Source organism: Molossus molossus, unplaced genomic scaffold (genome assembly GCF_014108415.1).
Source record: "Molossus molossus isolate mMolMol1 unplaced genomic scaffold, mMolMol1.p scaffold_m16_p_12, whole genome shotgun sequence".
Lineage (NCBI taxonomy): Eukaryota > Metazoa > Chordata > Mammalia > Chiroptera > Molossidae > Molossus > Molossus molossus.
In genome coordinates this window covers 22,951,000-22,971,822 of record NW_023425347.1, presented here as the reverse complement: position 1 = coordinate 22,971,822, position 20,823 = coordinate 22,951,000, and the positions used below count along the sequence as shown (strand labels likewise).

Genomic DNA, 20,823 nt, shown 5'->3' with positions numbered 1-20,823 from the left:
GAGGCCTGATAGGGGAGGGAAGGTGGCCCCTTTAGCCAGGGAAGGCCTGAATGAAGATGGATTTATCTAGGAGAACAGCATCTCAGGGAGGAGAAATGGCACCAACCAAGAAAGGCCTTCGGACAGGAGCCAGTTTGCCATGTTGAAGAAACAGTAAGAAGACTCATATTCCCAGAGTGAGGGAGAATGTGGTGGAAATGGACTCACAGCAGTTGCTAGTAGTTAGAAAATGTAGCTCCTTTAAGCCATGGTAAGGAATTGGAGGGGCCATCTCAATGAGATGCACATTCATTGGAGGTTTTGAGCAAGAGAATAAGATATGATTCATATTTTCAAAAGATGTAAATAGAGTGCCCTGGCTGCTGTGTGGAGGAGAAGCCAGGCGCCCACGTGGAAGCTATTGCAGGGTCCCTGAAAGGCGATGATGACTTGAATTGCTGTGGGGGTGGTTAGATGTGGGGCGTGTTTTGGTTGTGGAGTTTGAGGAGAAGAGAATTCAAGGATGATTTTTGTTTGTTTGTTTGTTTTTTGCTAAGCAACTGGGTAATTGGTTTCATTTATGCCTCCCATTGGCCAAGTCTTTCTGGAATCTGGGAAATACATTCTCCGTATTACAGAGCAGAGCAGGGAAGTGATTACGAGTTAATGAGGTGACCAAAAAGTGCAAAGAGAGAAGAGAATTTAGATACCATTCTGAAATGTCAGCATTTAAAAACTGGGTAGAGGAAAAGGAAAGAGGTTGAGAAGGAATGGCCAGAGAGGAAGACTGGAATGAAAATCAGAGAAGTGTGGAATTCTGAAGGCAGGGGAAGAGAAAATTGCAAGGAAGTGGGAGTGCTTAAGTGTGTCTTATGACTGATGGTCAGGAAGGAAGAAAATGTGTATTGGATTCAGTGACATGCAGGTCACTGGTGCCTTTGGACTGCCACTTACGTTGAGTGGTAGGGAAGGAACCGTGATGACGTTGGTGAAGGAGGGCAGACAATTCTTTTAAATACTTGACAGTGAAGAGGAGAATGAAAAGTCAGGATCCAGCCAGGAAGGGGAGGAAGGGAGGGCTGTTGTATTATTATATTTTTTCTTTAATTAGGAAAGTTTTGGACATGTTTAAATTAACTGTTGAAGAAGGACCCAATGGATAGGGGAAATTTTTAATACCTAAGAAAGGAACTCGATAATCAATAGGGTAAATATCCTGAAAGGCAGGAGGGAATGGAAACTAGGTAATGGTGGAGTTGGCCCTGGAAGGCAGAGTTGGCTCCCATGTGTCAAAGGGAGGAAGGGAGGAAGGGAGGAAGGATGCAGCTGGAGTGGGTTTACATGTCTCCTTGACCGGAGCTGAAGGAGTTTCCCACAACGCTGGTAAGTGGAAGGTTCAGGCTACCAGCTCCCACAGAAGTCTGCGTGTCTGCCATGTGCCAGGTCCTGTGACAGATGTTACTAGGGGATATGAAGAGGGGTAAGATATGATCCACACCCTGAAGGAACTCCTGGGCTATTGGGGAGACAGCCTCGTTCACAGTCACTTGCAGTGCAGGGTGACAGGTGTCGCACTGTTGACATGTATGACATTCTTCCATTGTTAATATCTGGTGTTACCCAAGTTGGTGAGGGAAATATTGGAAAGTAGGGAGGAAAAGGCAAGTCTTCTGGAGAGATGGGAAGGGGTATGTGTTTGTGTAGTTCATAAAATTCTCTTTGGATAGTCTGATACTCTAAGTCCCCAAAGGAAAATGTCATACAGTCAGCCGCACTGCCGATGAGGACCACAGTGTTCCCCTCCTCTTGAGGGGTTTGTAGGGTTTCCTTTTGAAGGGGAAAATAATTGGGACCCCCCATACTGTGCTATTTTTAAATTACTTTTATTATTGTCTCAAATTTATACAAACATAATACAAGGTACAAGCACACGTGCTCTGGCTGCCCTTCCGTGTTGGAATCACTGAGAATCTCGACCTGAACGGCTCTCCCTGGATCCGGACACTTCATAGCTTGTCCCAGCCTGGGACAATGAAAACATCCCCACCCGGCAGAGCCGTGGGGACTGCGCCACAGGCACAAGTGTGAGCATTGACGTAGAGTAGAAACGGGGTTTTCCTTGAGATGGTTATAAACATAAAGTAGATAAACATAAAGTGGATTAAAACCTCGCCATGCAGCGCTCATGGGCTGCCAAGAAGACACCTTTGCACCCGGCTTGCAAAGTACCGTGCTGGCTGGGCGGCGGAGTGCTGCGAGAGCAGATGGGCTGGGTGGTGTGCCAGACGGGGGATGAGACAAGGAAGGCTTTCTGAGTGAGAGACGCTGCAGGACAAGGAGTGTAAAACCACGGCCCCTCTTTAACTGTACATACGGCTGTCGTTTGATCTGGGACGTCTCTTTAACCACCTGGTGCCAGGTTTCCCTGTCTCCCTCTGATGCCCTTTGTGGTTGGCTAAGGGTTATGCAGGTGCTGCCCATCACTGGTAATTTTATTTTTGTAAAAAGTCAGGATTTCTAAAAGGGGTTGTATGATAAAGAGTTTGAGGACCATACTATACCAGGAAACGATGTACTGTCCAGCTACAGATTATTGATGTATTTGAAAGTTTTAAACCATTATACGTTTTCAAACCAGGATACTTTTGGTTATGTTAAAAGACTTTTGGATTGTGAGAGATACCATCTTGAGTTTATTAATTATTTAACCCAACAGCATCCAACAAAGAAGTCTTTGTTCTTGGATCATGTGTGGCGATCATAGTCTAAGCAGAATATTGGCCTAAAATATAAGGTTATTTAGAACACTCCTGAGACATGATGTAATTGTGTACTGAGGCAGAGAAGTGTTGGTCTACATTTTATTAGATATTCATTTTAGTGTATATCGTTGTTCCAGGAATGATAAAAAGCAAACTTTTAGAGGTACTCAAGGTACTTTCCCCCTCATCACCTTACTTCCCATCTATGGCTGAGTTAGGACTGAGAAACCCGAGGTCAATAGTGCACCAGCTCAGCTTCCGTCCAGGTGGTCTGCCAGATCTTCTTGGACCTCGAACCCCAGCATCCGCATCCAGAAGCGTCCAGGAGCCTGGGGATCAATTTAAAGTTTCAACTAATGGTACACATTACCTCCTTCCTCCCAACAATACATATTCTCTTTTTACCTCCCTGCCTCACCATCATGAGACTAATCTCGGAGTCACATCTGTGTGGGGGCTTTCATTGCGGCATCCCTGCCTGTACTTCAGAAACATCTATTCTGTTCTCCAATTATACTTTACGTTTACTTACTTCTTTTTACTTTTCATTGTGTTTCATGTATTTACCTTCATGAATAATCTCCGTTTCTGCGAGAGTCGGCTCCGCAGGTGGTATTGTCCCTTTTCATAATTGAGAGGAGTGTAGCTGAGGACCTGAATGGCTTGCCCAAGATTCCAAGGAAAGCATTAGAGCTTGTACTTCAATCTTTTGTTGGAATTCAGTTCCCTTGTCTAATCATAAAATGTTTTTTTCCCTTAGAGCAAATTTTAAAGAAAGGTATAATCTAGTGACAGAGAATGAGCAACTTTAGAGTAAATATATATGTACACATATGTATATTATTTTGGGTGGATCTATTAGGAATGTTATCTAAATGTTGTAGTCCTTTTTGCCTTGTCCAGCTAGTAGATGAGAACACCTATGAGGAATGCCCTTTGGATGAGGCTCAGTTGGTTGAGCATTGTCCTGTGCTTTTGATTCCTGGTCAGGCCACATACCCAGGTTGCGAGGTCAATCCCCCATCGGGGGGGTTGGGAGGCAACCGATGGGTATTTCTCTCTCATGTCGGTGTTTCTTTCTCGCTCTCCCTTACTGTCTCTCTCAAATAAATACATAACATTTTTAAAAAAAGAATGCCCTTTGGTACACTGAAAAATAACACCTCTGAAAGGTGTCTAGGAAAAACCTCTTTCTGGGAGAGTTCTGTTGTACAATCCATAGGCTCTCAGGGCTGGAAGAGACAATACAAATCATCTGGTTCACTGGGCGTTGGATGGTTAAATCCTTGGTTAGATCCCATTTGAGTCCTTGAGAATTGTGAAATGATTTTCAGGAACAATCCTTATTATACATGACACTTCATGGCCTAAAAAATGTTATGTTCTACCAAACTAATTAAGTGAAATGTTGACTATCTAAAAGAAAAGTTGTTGTTTTTTTCTTTCTTTAGTCATCAGGATATTTGAGATGTTCTGTTTGAAACATTTCCCTTAGAATTTGTTAGCTGTTCTGAAAATTGCATATTTAGACATTTGTTAATGCTATTGTTTATTAGGATGTAATTTTTTTTTCAATGTGACTAGATGGTGATTGTTTTTCTCTTTCTCTTTCTGTGTTCCTCTGTCTTTATGTACAAGCTAGATGCCAGTTTCTTCAAGAATTGTTTGATTTGTATGACATGCACAGGGGTTCACTTGAATATTTTCAGGTGTTTTGTGCTTTAGCTAGAGGTTTTGAAGAAGAGAGGGAGCATTTGACACTCAAGTTTTAGTGCAAGCTAATAGAAGACACATCATGAACCTGAGGTACTTGAAAATTTAATAAGAAGCAATAACTAGAGCTGGTTGTTTTCTCTCTTTGCCTTAGAATAGAAATGCAGGCCCCTAGTGATGGAGTGTCAGGTGCCTGCGCCAGAGCATTACTTAGCAACGTGTGCTCACAGATCCCTTTCTTGAACCAGTGTTTCTTAGCATTTAAAAATGGGGTTATATAGGATGTACATAATTACACTCTGCCATTGGTGTGTACAGCTCTGACTTCTCTCCTAAAGTCACGGGTCATGTAATATTGTGGCCAGGAGAGTGCTTGTGGGAAGTATAAACGTTCACTGGGTTTATGTATTGTGGTGGCATTGTACCTAAGAACATTGCATTAGCAAATAGAGCATTTATTGTGAACTCTTGGGAAAGCTTAGATTCAACTTAACAAATCTGCAATCTAAATAGAAATGAATTTTTTTTTCCCTATGAAGACTCATATAGTATTTTTTTTTTTAATCCTCACGCGAGGATGTTTTTCTGTTTATCTTCAGATAGAGTGGGAGGGAGAGAGAGAGAAACATCGATATGAGAGGGACACATCGAGTGGTTGCCTCCCGCACAACCCTGACCTGGGCTGGGGATGAACCGCAACCGAGGTATGTGCCCTTGGCCGGAATTAAACCTGAGAGTCATTGGTCCATGGGCCCATGCTCTACTGCTGAGCTGAACCAGCCAGGGTTCATATAGTCTTTAGTTCCTATTTAACTGTAAGCTTTATGTATAGACCTAAGTAGTTCTAAGGAGGCTTAAGTAGAGGTGTATGGATGTTCTATTACAAATATCTGTTCTGTCTGTGGAACTTCTCCACAGAAATGGTTTAACTGGTCCCCTGCAGGGAGTGGAGAAAGGATCATCTGAGAAGGTCAAAGGATTAACATTTCCCCTCAACGTTTTTCAGAGAAAGTCTAAGACAGGTGAGGTAGAGTAGAAATATGACTAATATCCTGTAATTTGCAAATTTTCAAACTGTTTCCATACATAAAATTTCAGGCTTGTGTTTGTGTGTGTGAGTTAGTTTTAAACCCTGTGAGGTAACCATAACAGGTACTGTTGTTCCCATTTTAAAAATTAAGGGAAGCATGTCTGGGTCATAATTTAAGTCATTTTCCCCTTGTCACCTGACAGCGTGGTGCTGGGGCTAAAGGCCAGCTATTAGGATTTGATGTTCACTTCCCCAGATACCTTCCCCTTGAGCCTAGAGACCGTGTATTTTCAGAGTCTTTCTACTTAACTTTCAAGTGGCAGCTGGAGAGATGAAGGCAGGAACAGTGACTGTGTGTGGCAGGTGGAAGTCTGAGAGGTCCGTAGGAGCAGAGTGAGGGGCACAGGCTTTTACATGGTTTATCCACTTGTCACATCATTTGAAAATCGTTTTCATGATTCTTCAGCTTTCTGCATGAATGTAGCATAATTTATTTATGTGTTCTTCTATTTTGGGTATATAGGTTATTTTCCAGGTTGCTTTTTTTTCCCTTTTTCGCTGTGATGAACATCACAGAAAAAAATGGCCTCCTTGGAGAAGGGAATTAATTATTAAGTACTGGAAGAGATGCAAATGTGGTTTAAATGGTTTACCCTAATCGTTGATTCATTAGTACACTGTAACAGTAATTTTAGTCAGATAAATACATGGTTATTTTTCTGAAATACAGTTGTGGTATCAGTTTTATTTTCAGATGGGGAAAATGAATAAAGATGGTCAATGAAAGCAATAAATTTCACAATTATGCCATTGGTATTCAAACCATAACATTTGTTTAGTAATTAAGCTTTTATAAAAGGTTGGCGCAACAGAAATATTTTACATGTAGCAGGTTGATACATAAATGTGTAAATTTGAAAGATCTGAACTCAATTATAAGATTGCTTTGGAAGAGTCATCAATTCACTAACTAACTTATGTATTCTGGAGGTGTCTTTCTCAAACATTTGAGCTTGATTGTTTTTCATCATAGAAAAGAGCTGACCAACTATGAGCAGATTTGTAGAAATTGAAAAACCAACTTACAGATTTCTTAAGAGCTTTATCTTCTGAATCTATGGCCTCCATCTTCCTATGGGCAAGTGGAGTGGGTTGGGAAGGGGAAGGGAGGAGTTAGAGATCTCCATAATGCTGTCTGTCCTGTCCTACCTTCTCAGTCTGACTCAATTCTCCGCCCACCGCCCAAGATCCAGGTGCAACAGGCAATGAGTAGATCGAGTTTGACCTTGGTCTTCTTCCTTTTCTCTTCTCTGGGTTTTTTTTTTTTTTTCTCTTTCTTATCAGTTTCTTCTTTACTCCAGGTTCTACTCAAACCTCCTCCTCATAGCATTCACCCAGGCCCATAATTTTGGGAAGGTCTCCTTCTCCCAAATTGTCTTTGACATCACCTTTTCCAGGTGTATTTGTTGTTAAGGATGTTCCTGGAAAAGTCAGTGCCTTAATTTCATTTTGTTTCTGTTTGGCTAGTTCAGCACAAGGGTCACAGTTCTACTTCTGGGCAAACTTTGAGGGAGAGGTCCACTGGATAAAAATTAAACTGGAAGTCACATAGTTAAAAAAAAAAAAAAAAAGTAGAAAGAAGGCTTTGCCATTAGTAATAAAAAGTATTTCTTCTTTTCCCAATCTATGATGGATAAAATGTGAGCCTATAGGAATTTGACTTGTTGCTTTGAATAAACTCAATATTCTTAGGATGAAGTCATACCAAATTGCCTGTCTCTGCCTTTTTTTATCCTCCCCTGAGGACATTTTTTGCATTTATTTTCAGATAGAGCAGGAGGGAAAGAGGGAGGAAGAGAGAGAGAAAGATCAACATGAGAGAGAGAAAGATCGATGTGAGAGAGACACATCGACTGGTTGCCACCCGCACAACCCCAACCGTGACTGGGGACAAGCTGCAACCGAGGTACGTGCCCTTAGCAGGAACCGAACCTGGGACTCTCTGGGCTGCACACTGATGCTCTAACCACTGAACCAAACTGGCCAGGGCCGTCTTTGCCTTCTTTCCAAAGTGATGGCTCTTAGTATTCAGACTTGTGATAATTTATGTTTTCTGAATACCAGTGCCCCAGAACTGCCAAGTAAGGAAGAAAAGGCAGTGGTGGTTGTAACCTTTGTGCTGCTGTAACAGGTGGGTAATTGTCTGTCTTTTTTCTTCTTCACTTTAGTGCCTGAAACAGTACATGCAGCTGGCGATCCGAGACGGATGTGGGTCTCCCATCACTTGCCCTGACATGGTGTGCCTAAACCACGGGACCCTGCAGGAAGCGGAGGTATGGTTCAGGGCCGTGAATGCCCCTCTTTCCTCTTGACATTATTTCCTAGGATCTGGACTCTCTGTACTTCCCTAACGGAGTCTAGAAATAAAAGACAGAGGTTAACTTTTGAAAGGACTGCTTTATTGCTACACACCTCTGGATTCTTGATACAAACTGCTAGAGCTGCTATTTACCTCAGTTCTATGTATAAATGCTATCTGAGAGTTGAAGAAGCTGTAAAACAGATAGGAAGAGGTGTAGAAATCAGATTTACCAAATGTGAAGTTTGGAGGCTGGTTAGTGAGTGGTTTTGTGATCTTTCCTACTTTGAAGATTAAACAGACAACAGATTAGCCACAGTTAGAGACAGACAGTAAACTAGGATTTGGGTCCACGAAGGTAGCCTGAGTTGAACCATTTACAAAGAGAAAGGCCTTTCATTTGATCTGTATCAGACAGCAGACATGTCTTTTTTCAGTGAGTTCTTCCACCATTTTCTTAAGACTGTGTTATATCTTTGTTTCTTCAATCCCTGGTCAGGAGCTTGCCCTTAAATCTGCCTGTAATCTTCAGAGCCTGCTCATGTTAACCCAGAAGATAACCAACTCTTGTCCATTCGCAGGGAGTTGGTAAGCATCTCAAAGAGGTCCCAAGAAACAGACGCCAAGAGTCATTCACACAGCACACAGCGCACCTGCCGTGCCTCCGGCACTCTTCCTGGTGCTTTCGTGGCTAATTCACTGTCTACTCCCTTCAACAAGCCTATGAAGCCCAGAGGCTTTAAGTACTTTGCCCCAAAGTGCATACATCTCTAAAAAGGTGGAAGAGCTAGAAATCTAATGTAGTTCTTCTGACCGCCATAGTTACAAGGCTGTAAGAGTAGAACTAGGTAGGTAGATAGAATGTGTGATAAAGGACTTGATAATTGGAAGCTGAATAGTGCATGTGTGTGTATAGCTATATATGTGGGTATGTATGTGTAGATATGGGTGTGTATATACATGCTTTGTTTACAAATATATATACTCTTCCATATAATATTTTGCATTGTAAGCAAAGCAGTCAGGAGGATGTTATAAACCACTTCTAATCAGTGTGCCTTCGGAGATCCTCTATTCAGCTTGTGGAATATCAGCTAAGTGGTACAAGCAAACTTGATCTTTTTTTTAGGGAAGAATCAAAGGAATACTGGCTTATAATGGCTTAGAAGTGATTCATTGTAGGAAAATCATGAAATAATTGATTTTTTAAAATAAAAATGTAATCTTGAATATGTAAAACTGGTGAGAAACATTGCTTCCTTTTGTGTGAGTAATGAGCAGAAGGAAATTATAGTGGGGAAAGGTTGGGTTAGTTACCAAGAATACCGTTGTTCTATGCAACCCAGAAACAGTTTAAAAAGTGAGATTCAGGTATGCAGGAACATCTTTCTATTCCTAATCCTTCCAAGAACAACGCTTCCTTTTTGACTTCTCTGATGTTTGATCAGTGAACAAGTGTTTATTCGGAGTGTACAATGTGCTGGGCCCTGGTACACGCCAGGATGGAGGTGAATGAGATAGGTCAGTGCTCTCTATCCTCCTGGTAGCTTCTGACCGAGCAGAGAGACATTAAACTGATCCAGAAGTGAAAAGCATGGCACGGAGCAGGCAACGAGAGCTGTGTCTTATGTGAAATCTTCCTTAGTTCACGTGTGCCAATTATATTCAACATAAATGAAATGAATGATTTGCTGAAGCTTCAGAACAAGGCTTTGGAATTACAGCCCCATTTCTATACCTGCACTGTCCAATCCAGTGGCCACTAGCTTCATGTGGCTATTTATAATTAATGTAATTAAAATTAGAGAAAATAAACTCATTTTTTTGGTTGCACTAATCACGTTTCAAGAGCTCAGTAGCCACATGTGGCTAGTAGCTACCAGATTGGGCAGCACAGAATGGAACATTTCCATCACAGCAGAGAGTTTAATTGTCTAGTGTTGTTCTAGACTTCTATATGAGTAGTAGCCCTTAGCCATCAACACTCTGGCTATCAAACATTAAGGCCATCATTTGTCTCATAGTTCTCTAGAACAGAGCTTACTGACTTGCTGATTTTCTCGGCATAGACATTTTCTTTACACATTTCCCTACAACTGTCCCCCCCCCCCTTTTTTCCAGATAGAGTGGAAGGAAGGGAGAGAGGGAGAAACATGGATGTGAGAGAGACACATGGATTGGTTGCCTCCCGCATGACCCCAACCAGGGTCGGGAATTGAACTGAAACCAAGGTATGTGCCCTTGATCAGAATCGAACCTGTAACTCTTTGATCCTCGGGCCAATGCTCTAACCACTGAGCTAAACTGGTCAGGACTGTCCTCTTCTTTTTAATCCTTACCCTTTCCCCACTGTACCCATTCTCATTCACCCTTTCCTAGTTCTGATTTCACTTACCCAGTTTTACTCTAAAAACAATTTGACTTTTAGGCTATGTTAAAACCAAATAAACCCATGGTGCTCTTAAAAATTAGAAAGGGATATTTGGGGGAGAAAAGAACAAAAACATGTTGCAAATGAAACTATGGTATTTATTAAATTCTCCGAAGTCTGTTTTCTATTAGATGAGTAAGAAGATACTCCAGGACATGAATGGACCTTTCTGTACTTACTGGTCTTACTAAGATGAACAGGAATGTACAGTAAACATGTTCTTATCCAACTTGCCACGTTTTTTTTCCCCAGAATAAAAATGTGATGGGCCCTGACTGGCTTGGCTCAGTGGTTAGAGTGTCAGGCCACAGACCAATGAGTGTTGGGTTTGATTCTGGTCAAAGGCACCTACCTTGGTTGCGGTCCAATCCCCAGCCCTGGTCAGGGTCATGTGGGAGGCAACCAATCGATGTGTCTCTCTCACATCCATTTCTCTCTCCCCCCACCCCCCCAATCTATCTGAAGATAAATGGAAAAATATCCTGGAATGAGGATTAAAAAAAAAAAGTGTTGTGATGGTGGTAGTGGTGATTGTCTCATTTGAATAGAGAAATGAATAGAAGGTTATGTTGGAGATATTGGTTGCTTCATTAGTTTCTATGAAACTACTCCTTTCAAAGCACATACTGCATGCACACGTGAACGTGGACTGTACTACCTTCTCTTCTGACTTGCTTTTACACCAAGCTTTCCTTATATGTAGTTATTGTTATAATATAGAGCTCTTAATCTAAATAGTATTGAATATATCACAGTGGGGCTTATCCACATTACATCTTACTGGATTCTATCTCCATGACTACTTTTACTGCCTTTTAAAAATGTTGAATTAGACCTGGCTGGTTTTCTCAGTGGTTAGAGCATCGGCCTGCAGACCAAAGAGTCCTGAGTTCGATTCCAACCAAGGGTACCTCGGTTGCAGTTTGTCCCTGGCCCCAGTTGGGGTCGTGTGGGAGGCAACCAATTGATGTGTCTCTCTTACATCGATGATTCTCTCTCTCTCTCTCTCTCTCTCTCTCTCTCTCTCTGTCTTCCTCTTTCTCTCCCTCCTGCTCTATCTGAAGATAAATGGAAAAATATCCTCAGGTGAGGATTAAAAAAAATAACAACAATAATGATAATAATGATAAAAATGTTGAATTATACAGGTATTATATAAATATACTTTCTTGTTAAAAATAATTCTGGTTAAGGCTTAAGTTCCCTTTGTCCCACTGCTATTTATATTACCATGTGGGGTTCTTTATCATTTATTATCTTATAAAATGCTTGTAAGTATAACATTTCTTCATCTTCAAAGGACACAAGGACATTTAAGCCCTTTCCTTCGAATGCTTCCCCGCGTGGGCCTAGTTCACACCGTTGCCTGTGCTCCGCCGTCTGCCTCCTGCGGGCCTAGGGTCCTGCCGGCCTTCTTAATGCTTCCACGTTGGCTCAGCCGTGGCTCTGCCTCGCTTGTCAAGAAGAGCTCCACCCGCAGAGCCTTTACTGCCCAGTCGCAGAACTGTTTGCTTATGAAGGAGAAGGTAGCAGAGGCAGCTTCCCCTTCCGTGTCCGGGAGGCTGCGGGAGGCCGGGCCCCTGGGGACTCTGCCCGCGATGCTGCCCCACTGGAGCCGGGCAGAGAACGTTCTCCTTCCTGTGTCATCGGGTCCTTTCGGCCGTTGCTCTGCGGGGCTTTTCTGGTATACCTGATCCAGGGATCTTGTCCAACACGGAACTATGGAAGGCAGGACGCAGATTGTCCTGATAGCATTACTTCACTCAGGCATGGGCTGTGCTTGAAGTGAAAGTAGCCTTGTTAAAAAGGTGTGGGCCTGGCCGGTGTGGCTCAGTGGTTGAGCACTGATCCATGCACCAAGAGGTCACCGGTTCAATTCCCGGTCAGGGCACATGCCCAGGTTGTGGGCCCGATCCCCAGTGTGGGGCATGCAGGACGCGGCCAGTTGATGTTCTCTGGTATTGGTGTTTCTATCTCTCTCCCTTTCCCTTCCTCTCTCTCTAAACTCAATAAAGAAAAAATAAATTTAAATAAAAAGGCGGTGGCCGCTTTAAGCAGTTCCCTTCCAGTGTGAGGAAAGGAGCCCATCGTCACTTGCTGGGAGAGCCTGAGACATTAGTCTGGACCATGTAAAATTTGAGTGACGAGCACATAACTCATTTGAGTGGTACCTACCCTGACTGGGCTGAGAAGCAGAAGGTGTCACTGCTAGCTGGCCGTGGAGGTGGGGTCACCCACCAGTCCTCCTGTCCAGCCCTGGGGCGCTGGAGGGACCAGCCTGCCTTTACTGCTGGTGCCCAGCATGTACCCGAGGAAGGCTGGGTGCAGCTGCTCTTGCCAGGACCAGGGGCTCCAGAGTTCCGTAGGGAGGGGTTTAGGGTGGGGCACTCTGGAAAACTAGGATAAGGGGGATGGTTGGGGTGGGGTTGCAGCACTAGGGAATTTGAAGCCACATTTGCAAAAAAAAATTTTTTTTTAATCCTCACCCGAGGACACTTTACCATTGATTTTTCAGACAGAATGGGAGGGAGGGAGGGAGAGAGAAACATGGATGTGAGAGAGACACACCGACCGGTTGCCTCTCACACGACTCCAACCAGGGCCGGGAATCGAACCGCAACTGAGGTACATGTCCTTTACCAGAATCAAACCTGTGACCCTTTGGTCTGCATGCTGACTCTCTAACCACTGAGCAAAACCGGCCAGGGCTACATTTGCAAAATAAACACATTTTGTACTCATATCGCATGTTCATTGAAGGTGGCTTTGGTTAAGGCTGCGGAACTACTGAAATCCAAATGGTCCCGCCCACAGTCACCCATTGGCACTGCCTCCATCTGCCATCTCTTACCGCTCTTTCCTCCCCTTATCACTGTGCAGAGCTGAGGCAGAGGGAAAGTGAGGATGCCCGGGCAAGTGGTCCCGTTCCTGTTACTCAGCTTCGGGATCTGATGGGAAGGGGCGGAGTCTGTCTATAATGGTAACCTTTGGCTGCGATGTACGTTGGCTGGAGAAGAGTAAAACTCTGAAGTGGAGAAGGATCAAGGAATCTGCTATGCCAGAGTTAATAGACATTTTTGAGGTTCTTACCTGAATTTTGTTTAGAACATTTAAAGAAGTTGTTTAAAAACTGCACATGAGTGGAGAATAATGTTTCTAAGCTTCTTTTTTTTGTAAAGATTTTTTTTTTTAATTTATTTTTTTATCCTCACCCGAGGACATTTTTCCACTTTTTGTTCAGATAGACTGGGAGGGAGAGAGAGGAACAGAGAGAGAGAGAGAAACATCGACGTGAAAGGGACACATCGAGTGGCTGCCACCCGCACGACCAACCAGGGCCAGGGACAAACTGCAACCAAGGTACATGCCCTTAGCGGGAACCGAACCCGGGTCTCTCAGGACTGCAGGCCGACGCTCTAACCGCTGAGCCAAACTGGCCAGGGCTAAGCTTCTTTAACTAAAGACGAAGCAGCTGAGGGCTGAACGTGTCATGTGGATGTGCACACAGGCATGTCCCTTCTCCCCTAGATGAGCGGAGGAGAAAGGCGGGTGATGGTGTGGGAAGCCGCCCTGAGGCCCCTGCAGAAGGGGTGGAAAAAGAACAGCAAACGCAGCCCTCTGCAGGGAACTGTGAAAACTGGCCCGGCAATCCCAGGTCCCCCCCATCCTTCACTTTTCTAGGGGGCCCTACCACCTGGCTCTCAGACAAGGAGGCCTTCTTGTTTCTTCAACCAGGATTTGATGCATAGTATGTAGGTAAGGAGATGAGCGTGGTTTACTCAGGTGAATGGGTGCATGTGCCATTTTTCTGTTAGGAAATACAGTTCTTATTTTCTGGGTTGAGATAGGAAACATTCTTAGTTTCTGTATTATTGTGATCAGACACTTAACCTTAGACGAGTACTGTTTCTCCTGCCAGTATTTTTGCAAGTCATAGCACCTCAGGATTTGCCAAAACCTTGACATATTGTCATGATCTACGAGAGGTCAATTCCATCTCCAGATACAGTGATCGTTGTATTTCATGTTCAGCCTGGTTTTTAATTTTTTTTAAAAAAGAATATCTCCTCCTCTACCACCTCTTCCCCCTTCTATTTCTAGTTTTTAATGTTTAAAAGCAACTGTAGCCCTGACCAGTGTGGCTCCGTGGTTAGAGCATTGGCCTACACACCGAAGTACCAAGGGTTTGATTCCCCATCAAGGGGCACGTACCTGGGTTGCAGATTCTATCCCCAGCCTCGGTCGGCACATGCAGGAGGCAACCAATAGATGTGTGTCTCTCACATCGATGTTTCTCTCTCTCTCTCCCTCTCCATCCCTTTCTCCCTTCCATGCTCTAAAAATCAATGGAAAAAAATATCCTCAGGTGAGGATTAACAAAAAAACACACAACTGTAGTAGAGTTATGATTTAAAGGGCCAAACCTAAGTAAAGTCTGGGCTATTTTTTTCCCCTCCTATCCTGACTTTCTCTAGCTTCTATGTTTAAACCATTTTGTTTTCCTAACAAAAAGAAAATATATGTTGTATTTATCAATATTTCTTATGGGAACTCACATACCACTTTCAGCATAAGGGCTTCCCTAGCAAGCAGGCTCCACTGTCTGCATCCTTGATTTCTGTGGGTTTCCAAGGGCTTGTTTCAGTGTAGACGCTGAGGCTTGCTCAGATATTATCATCATAGTTACTAATGGTAAACAGAGTGCGCCTCCCTTTTCATTTCTCCTCATTCGTAAATGTATCAGTTATCTGTTGTGTGTAACACTTAAAGCACATGTAGGTATAACTTCCTTGGTTATGCTCTGTTAGAGGAGGAGGGCAATGGAAAGCGGAGTAGGAACTTACTTAGTAAGTATCCTCGGGTTCATTTTTAGCAGAAGGAAAAAAAAGATGATGATCGTAGGGAGTTAGTACATTTTTGTTGTTTTTGCTCTGATATTATTGCTTTTCCTTTATAATGAAATAATTTATTTTCTCTTTGAATTCACTTCTTTTTTCTTTTTGGAAAGAAATTTTTGGAATGATGAGGAGGAAACTTGGTCTTTCATGCTTGGACTGGAGGAGAGAGACATTTTTGTTTAACAGGTAGACTAGCACAAATTTCAAAGGAGAAATAGAATATAATCAAATCAAGTTAAAGATTTTTTTGTAGTTAATCTAAGAGAAGTGGTCTCTTGATAGTTAGGAAGATACTTAAATATCTTTGTACTGTTTGAATATGGATTTGGTTAGTGATGGATTGGAACCCACTAAGTACAATAAATGTCAGTAGTCCATACCAACCTACATAAATAAACGGATAAACAAATAAATGGGGAAGAAGGGACAGCCCTTCCTTACAGGAGAATTCTAATGAAAAAACAGAGATGGATATAGGAAAACATCATTAAGCAAATAGCACAGTAATAATTATGGTAGGCAAGAACTTTCTGTAGATACAAAAGTTACTTGGCAAAGTTATGATGAGAAACATGGTATTTGCAGAATCTCATAATATCTCCCTACAAGGTTACAAAGGATGGAGCAACCTGGCAGATACCACCTTAACCGAGTTAGAAAGTTAACAGCACCAGTGTTGAGACAGGTTGTCCTCATTTACCTCCCGATGGCCCAATACCACTTCTGTGATGTTCTTGCCAAAAATGCACAATCTTGATCTAATCATGAGAAAACATCAGACAAACCCAAATGGGAGAGCATTGTACAAAATAACTGGCCTGGACTCTCAAACATGCCACGGTCATGAAAGGCAAACACAGATCAGGAACTGCCCCAGGTTAGGCAAGGCTGAGGAGACAAGGGAACGGAATGCAAGGTGATGTCCTGAACTGGATCGGGAGCGGAAAAACCCGGACATTGTGGGTCAGTTTGTGAAATTTGAATAAGGCCTGCAGATTGTTTAATGATGTTGCATCAATGGAAATTATATTATTTTAATAATCAACTATGGTTATGTAAGGGGTTAACATGAAGAGAAATTTCGGGAATGGCATTTAGGAACTCTGTTTAATTGTTGCAACTTTGTGCCAGTCTAAAATTACTTCAGAATAAAAAAGTTAAAAAGGAATGTCCTGGTATGATTTTTGGAGGATTTGGAATTTATTTGTTGGCAGCAAGAGGATAATTGTATACCATAAGATACCTCTTACAATCTCTTTATTATTCTCTAGGATTTTCATTTTCATAGTTCATTTTAGAGGCCCTGCATTTTTTTTTAAAGGAGTAAGCCTTTAAACTGTCGCTTGATTGAGCCTTCAGCAATCATCCTAAAACATTTATTTCAGTTCTGTAATTGTGAAAGACCTTGAGCAACAGCGACTTAGCACTTAGCTCCAGATGGCAACGGAATGGGAATTTAATACTTTGGATCATCATTTTATTTTTTTTCATTAATCTAATCCAGCTTTCTCTCATCTAAAGCCAAAAGTATGATAGAAACATTTCAGAAAATTAGCTCTAATCTGTGAAATCCAACAAATGATAAGATCAAGGAGTAGAGCTTTTTGAAAACGTATGCACATTTATTACCTGCCCAGTAAGTTAGGTTCTTTGAGGGCAGTGTCTGTGTCCTCCTGCCCGTGTATGTCCCCAGGCCGCCAGCCAGTGTCTTACCCATATCAGACTGTCAACAAGTCTCTGGAGGAGAGGCATGTCTTAGTGGCAGGGTGGGGATGGGAATGGTGTGTTTGGGGGCTTTATTCCAGAAGTATCGAACAGAGTGAAAAGTGATAGACCTTCTCATGATCACACATTTCAATAGAAAAATGGATTTACTTTATGATGGCCTAATTCCATACAAACCTTTAGCCTCAAAAATGTAAATAGAAGGAGAGTCAAAATAGAGTGAAAGACAAAAAATGTTGGAGACCTCTGACTTTCCTGCTGGCAGTAATGAGTCCTCTGATGAAATCTGTCTTTCTAATTTGACATTAAACCTCCATCTCTCCTGTGGTTGACTTTTTTTTTACTGCCTTGATTTCTGTCATTGGCCACATGAGCTTTTCTTCTGTGTCTAAAATATGTATCTCCTGCTGTCCTTGTCTTTTATAAACTGTGTTTGATTTAGTTGTTATATAAAAATGTTGAAAAACATCAACATTTTTAGGGGTTGATTTTGAGGGGTTTGAAGAAAGTCTTCATCAGTGCAGGGACAATTTTAGATGGTGTAAGAAGAGAATAGAACTGTCCCACAGAATCAAAAACCTCAAATAGCTTTATTTCGGGGGAGGGGGGAGGTGGTTAAAAATAGATTTATAGACTATCACTGAGTTCTCTTGGGCCCAAACGCTATCATTTCCCAAGTCACCTTGGCTGAAAGTTAAAGCAGAGTTAGATTATTTGTCCTCCACCTCAGATGAATCATTGACTAAGTCAGAAACTGAACTCTGATTCCTTAATGCTTGCACCTTCTGTCTCCAAGTGTATTTTATTTGAGGTGCCGTTGTCTTTTAGGAAAGATGTCCAGGTAGTATTATAACAGATGAAACAAAACGGGTTTTCAATAGCATAAATGTGTAACCATACTTAAAAATATATATATAGTAAAATGCACATAACACAAAATTAACCATACCTTTTTTATACTGACTACGCAGGAGGTTCTACTTAAATTTCCAGGTGAAAATGCATGTTTTCCCCCCAGCTGGACAAAAAGGTTGCAATTAAATTCAATGTATGTTTTACTGGAAATAGAGAAGATAGAACTTGCTTATTTTTGTGGTTCTTTATATATTTAACTAACTTGGGTTAATTAATTTACAAAATAAACAAATTTGTTGTTTTGTGAAGAGGAAGATTAGATTTTTGAATACCTTTTAAAATGTATTATATTTGTTAAGTGTAATGTTAGCCGCCTCATTTTTTTACTCTGGTTTTCTCAAAGCACCCTGCTTTCCGTTATCTGCAAGAACTTCCACCAAGATACGTTTTATACCAAAAAATATGTAATGGGTTAGAGTCAGAATTGCCGAAGTGTGTCCTGTATCAACTTGCTGAATGTCTGGAAGCCTACCATCAAATTCTTTGATACTTCTCAGTCAACAATATTTTAAGCAACGTCAGTATACTTACCTGTTGAAGTCAAGGGCACTATTATTTTTTAGAATTCCAGTTTAAGAGCAGTTAGCTTTGCTTGCATCTGACTTTGAAATGCCACTGAAATGTGACCAGTCGGAAATGGTTAGGTGTGAATCGTGGTTTCTGCACCTTTGGCCCAAATTGCTGTCTGAAGTGGAAATGGGAGTCTAACCACAGGAAATATGTTGGGCATTTCTTTTCTACCAGGGTATGGATGGCAGTGCATGATAATCAAGGGCCCCTGAAGTGATTTTTGTCAGAAAAAATGATGTTTACGTTGCTTAGAAGGTACTGTTTTCTTGGTAACAAATGACATATTCATAATTCCTGAGGCACTGTCTACCTGACTTCAGTATTTAAGGGTTCTAAAGCTAGAACTATAATCTTTTTCACATTTCTTAAATGAATCTAGAGAGAAAAAGAACATCTTTCATAATACACAAATAATTTGGGAAGTCTAAAACTTACATTGTCTGGTCTTCGTAGCCACTGATGGAAGAATGGAAGGTGATCAGTGAGTTCTGTCACCAGGGCCTTGAGGACTCCTAGCTGTGACAGATGATTAGGGATGACTTGGGGATTGCTGCTTGTGTTACTGTGTGGACAGTACAGAGACAAAGAAGTTTGCAAACAACTCGTATAGAGAAGACACAGGCAGCCAAACAAGGAGAGATCATCAAAGGCGGGTAACTCGGGCCTCTGTGATGACTGGTCTCATCTTTACAATGTGTCTGGTTTCAGATCGCCTGCTTGGTACCCGTGGATCAGTTTCAGCTTTATCAGCGGTTAAAATTTGAACGAGGTATGTATGCACTCTTTATCCCAATGATGAATGTGGTTTTACACGTGTCATCTGCATGGAAGACTACGGCAGGTGTGGGCTGTCAACAAGGGTGCTCGGAAAGGGGGAAAATGTAATCGGAACATACAATTTCAACTTTCTTGGCCACAGCCAGAAAATATTCGCACTAGCAGGAAATAGAACTTTCATTATATTGTTTTTTTTTTATTATATATTTTTAGCCCTGGCCAGTGTGGCTCAGCGGTTTAGAGCATCAGCCCATGGACCAAGGAGTTGTGGGTTTGATTCCAGTCAAGGGCACCTACCTTGGTTGTGGTTTGCCCCAGCCCTGGTTGAGTCATAAGGGAGGCAACCAGTCGATGTGTCTCTCCCACATCAATGTTTCTCTCTCTCTCCCCTCTCTCTCCTTCCCTCCCAATCTATCTGATGATAAATAGAAAAATATCCTCAGGTGAGGATTAAAAAAATATATATATATTTATAAATAAAGATATATATTTATTTTAGTGATTTGAGAGAGAGAAACATTGATATGAGAGAGAAACATTGATTGGTTGCTCCTTGCATGCACCCCAGCTGGGGATTGAACCTGCAACCTGGGCATGTGCCCTGACCGGGAATGGAACCAGTGACCTTTTGGTGTATGGGACAGTACTTAACCAATTGAGCCAAACCAGCCAAGGCTATATTGGTTATTTTGTATTTTTACTTTGGCTCATGTGAGAGAGGTTCTGCAAAAGTTGGATAGTTTCACAATAACAATGCTATTACAAAAGAAAGTGACCCCTCAGAATGCTTTTTATTGCCAGTTTTCTCACTCATGAAGATCACCCTAAATAAAACATTAGTCAACCCAAACATTTTTTTTTACTGCTCCTTATAATATTTACCATTTGTCCTTTTTTTTTTTTTAATTTATTTTTTGTTAATTTTAGAGAAAGAGGAAGGGAGAGGGAGAGAGAGAGAAACATTGATAAGAGAGAACGTTGATTGGTCGCCTCCTACATGTCCCCCACTGGGGCTTTGGCCCACAACCTGGGCATGTATTCTGACCAGGAATCAAACCGGCGACCTCTTGGTGCTTGGGTCGATGATCCACTACTGTGCCATGCTGGTCGGGTCCATTTGTTCTTTTGGTACTACTTTGTAATTATAATGATGGTTGAGTGTATTATTTCAATGTGATTTATAATTTATTGGACTAATTTTTTTTTATTGATTTTTGACAGAGGAAGACAGAGGGAGAGGGAGAGAGAGAATCATTGATGTGAGAGCAATACATTGATCGGCTGCCTTCTTCCATTGGCTTCTTTCACTGAGTAACATGAATTTCACTGCCACATCCATCTTTACAGCAGGAATATCCTGGCCATCGGCGAGGTTTATATGAAAACCCATTGGCCAAGACTCTCACTCTTACCCAGAAAGTACTTGAATTGCCTGGCTGGTGTTGCTCTGTGGCTGAGAGTCGACCCATGCACCCAGAGGTCATCTGCTCAGTTCCTGGTCAGGGCACAAGCCAGGGGTGCAGGCTTGACCCCCAGTTGGGGGTGTGCAGGAGGCAGCCAATCAGTGTTTCTCTCTCGTTGATGTTTCTCTCTCGAGATGTTCTCTCTCCTGCTCCCTTCCTTTCTCACTAAAAATCAATAAAATCATTTTTAAAGTGCTTGGA

At 42.0% G+C, this 20,823-nt stretch overlaps 1 protein-coding gene across 12 annotated transcripts in view; it reads left to right on the top strand.

Moving 5' to 3' along the window:
* Nucleotides 1-20,823, top strand: part of RNF144B (ring finger protein 144B) — a 151,505-nt gene that overhangs the window by 111,724 nt on the left and 18,958 nt on the right. For all 12 annotated transcript variants that reach the window (XM_036255233.1, XM_036255231.1, XM_036255222.1 and 9 more), the window contains 2 exons: nt 7,713-7,817; nt 19,091-19,151. In XM_036255233.1, coding sequence (XP_036111126.1) covers nt 7,713-7,817; nt 19,091-19,151 — 166 coding nt within the window. The remainder of the gene's footprint in view (nt 1-7,712; nt 7,818-19,090; nt 19,152-20,823) is intronic.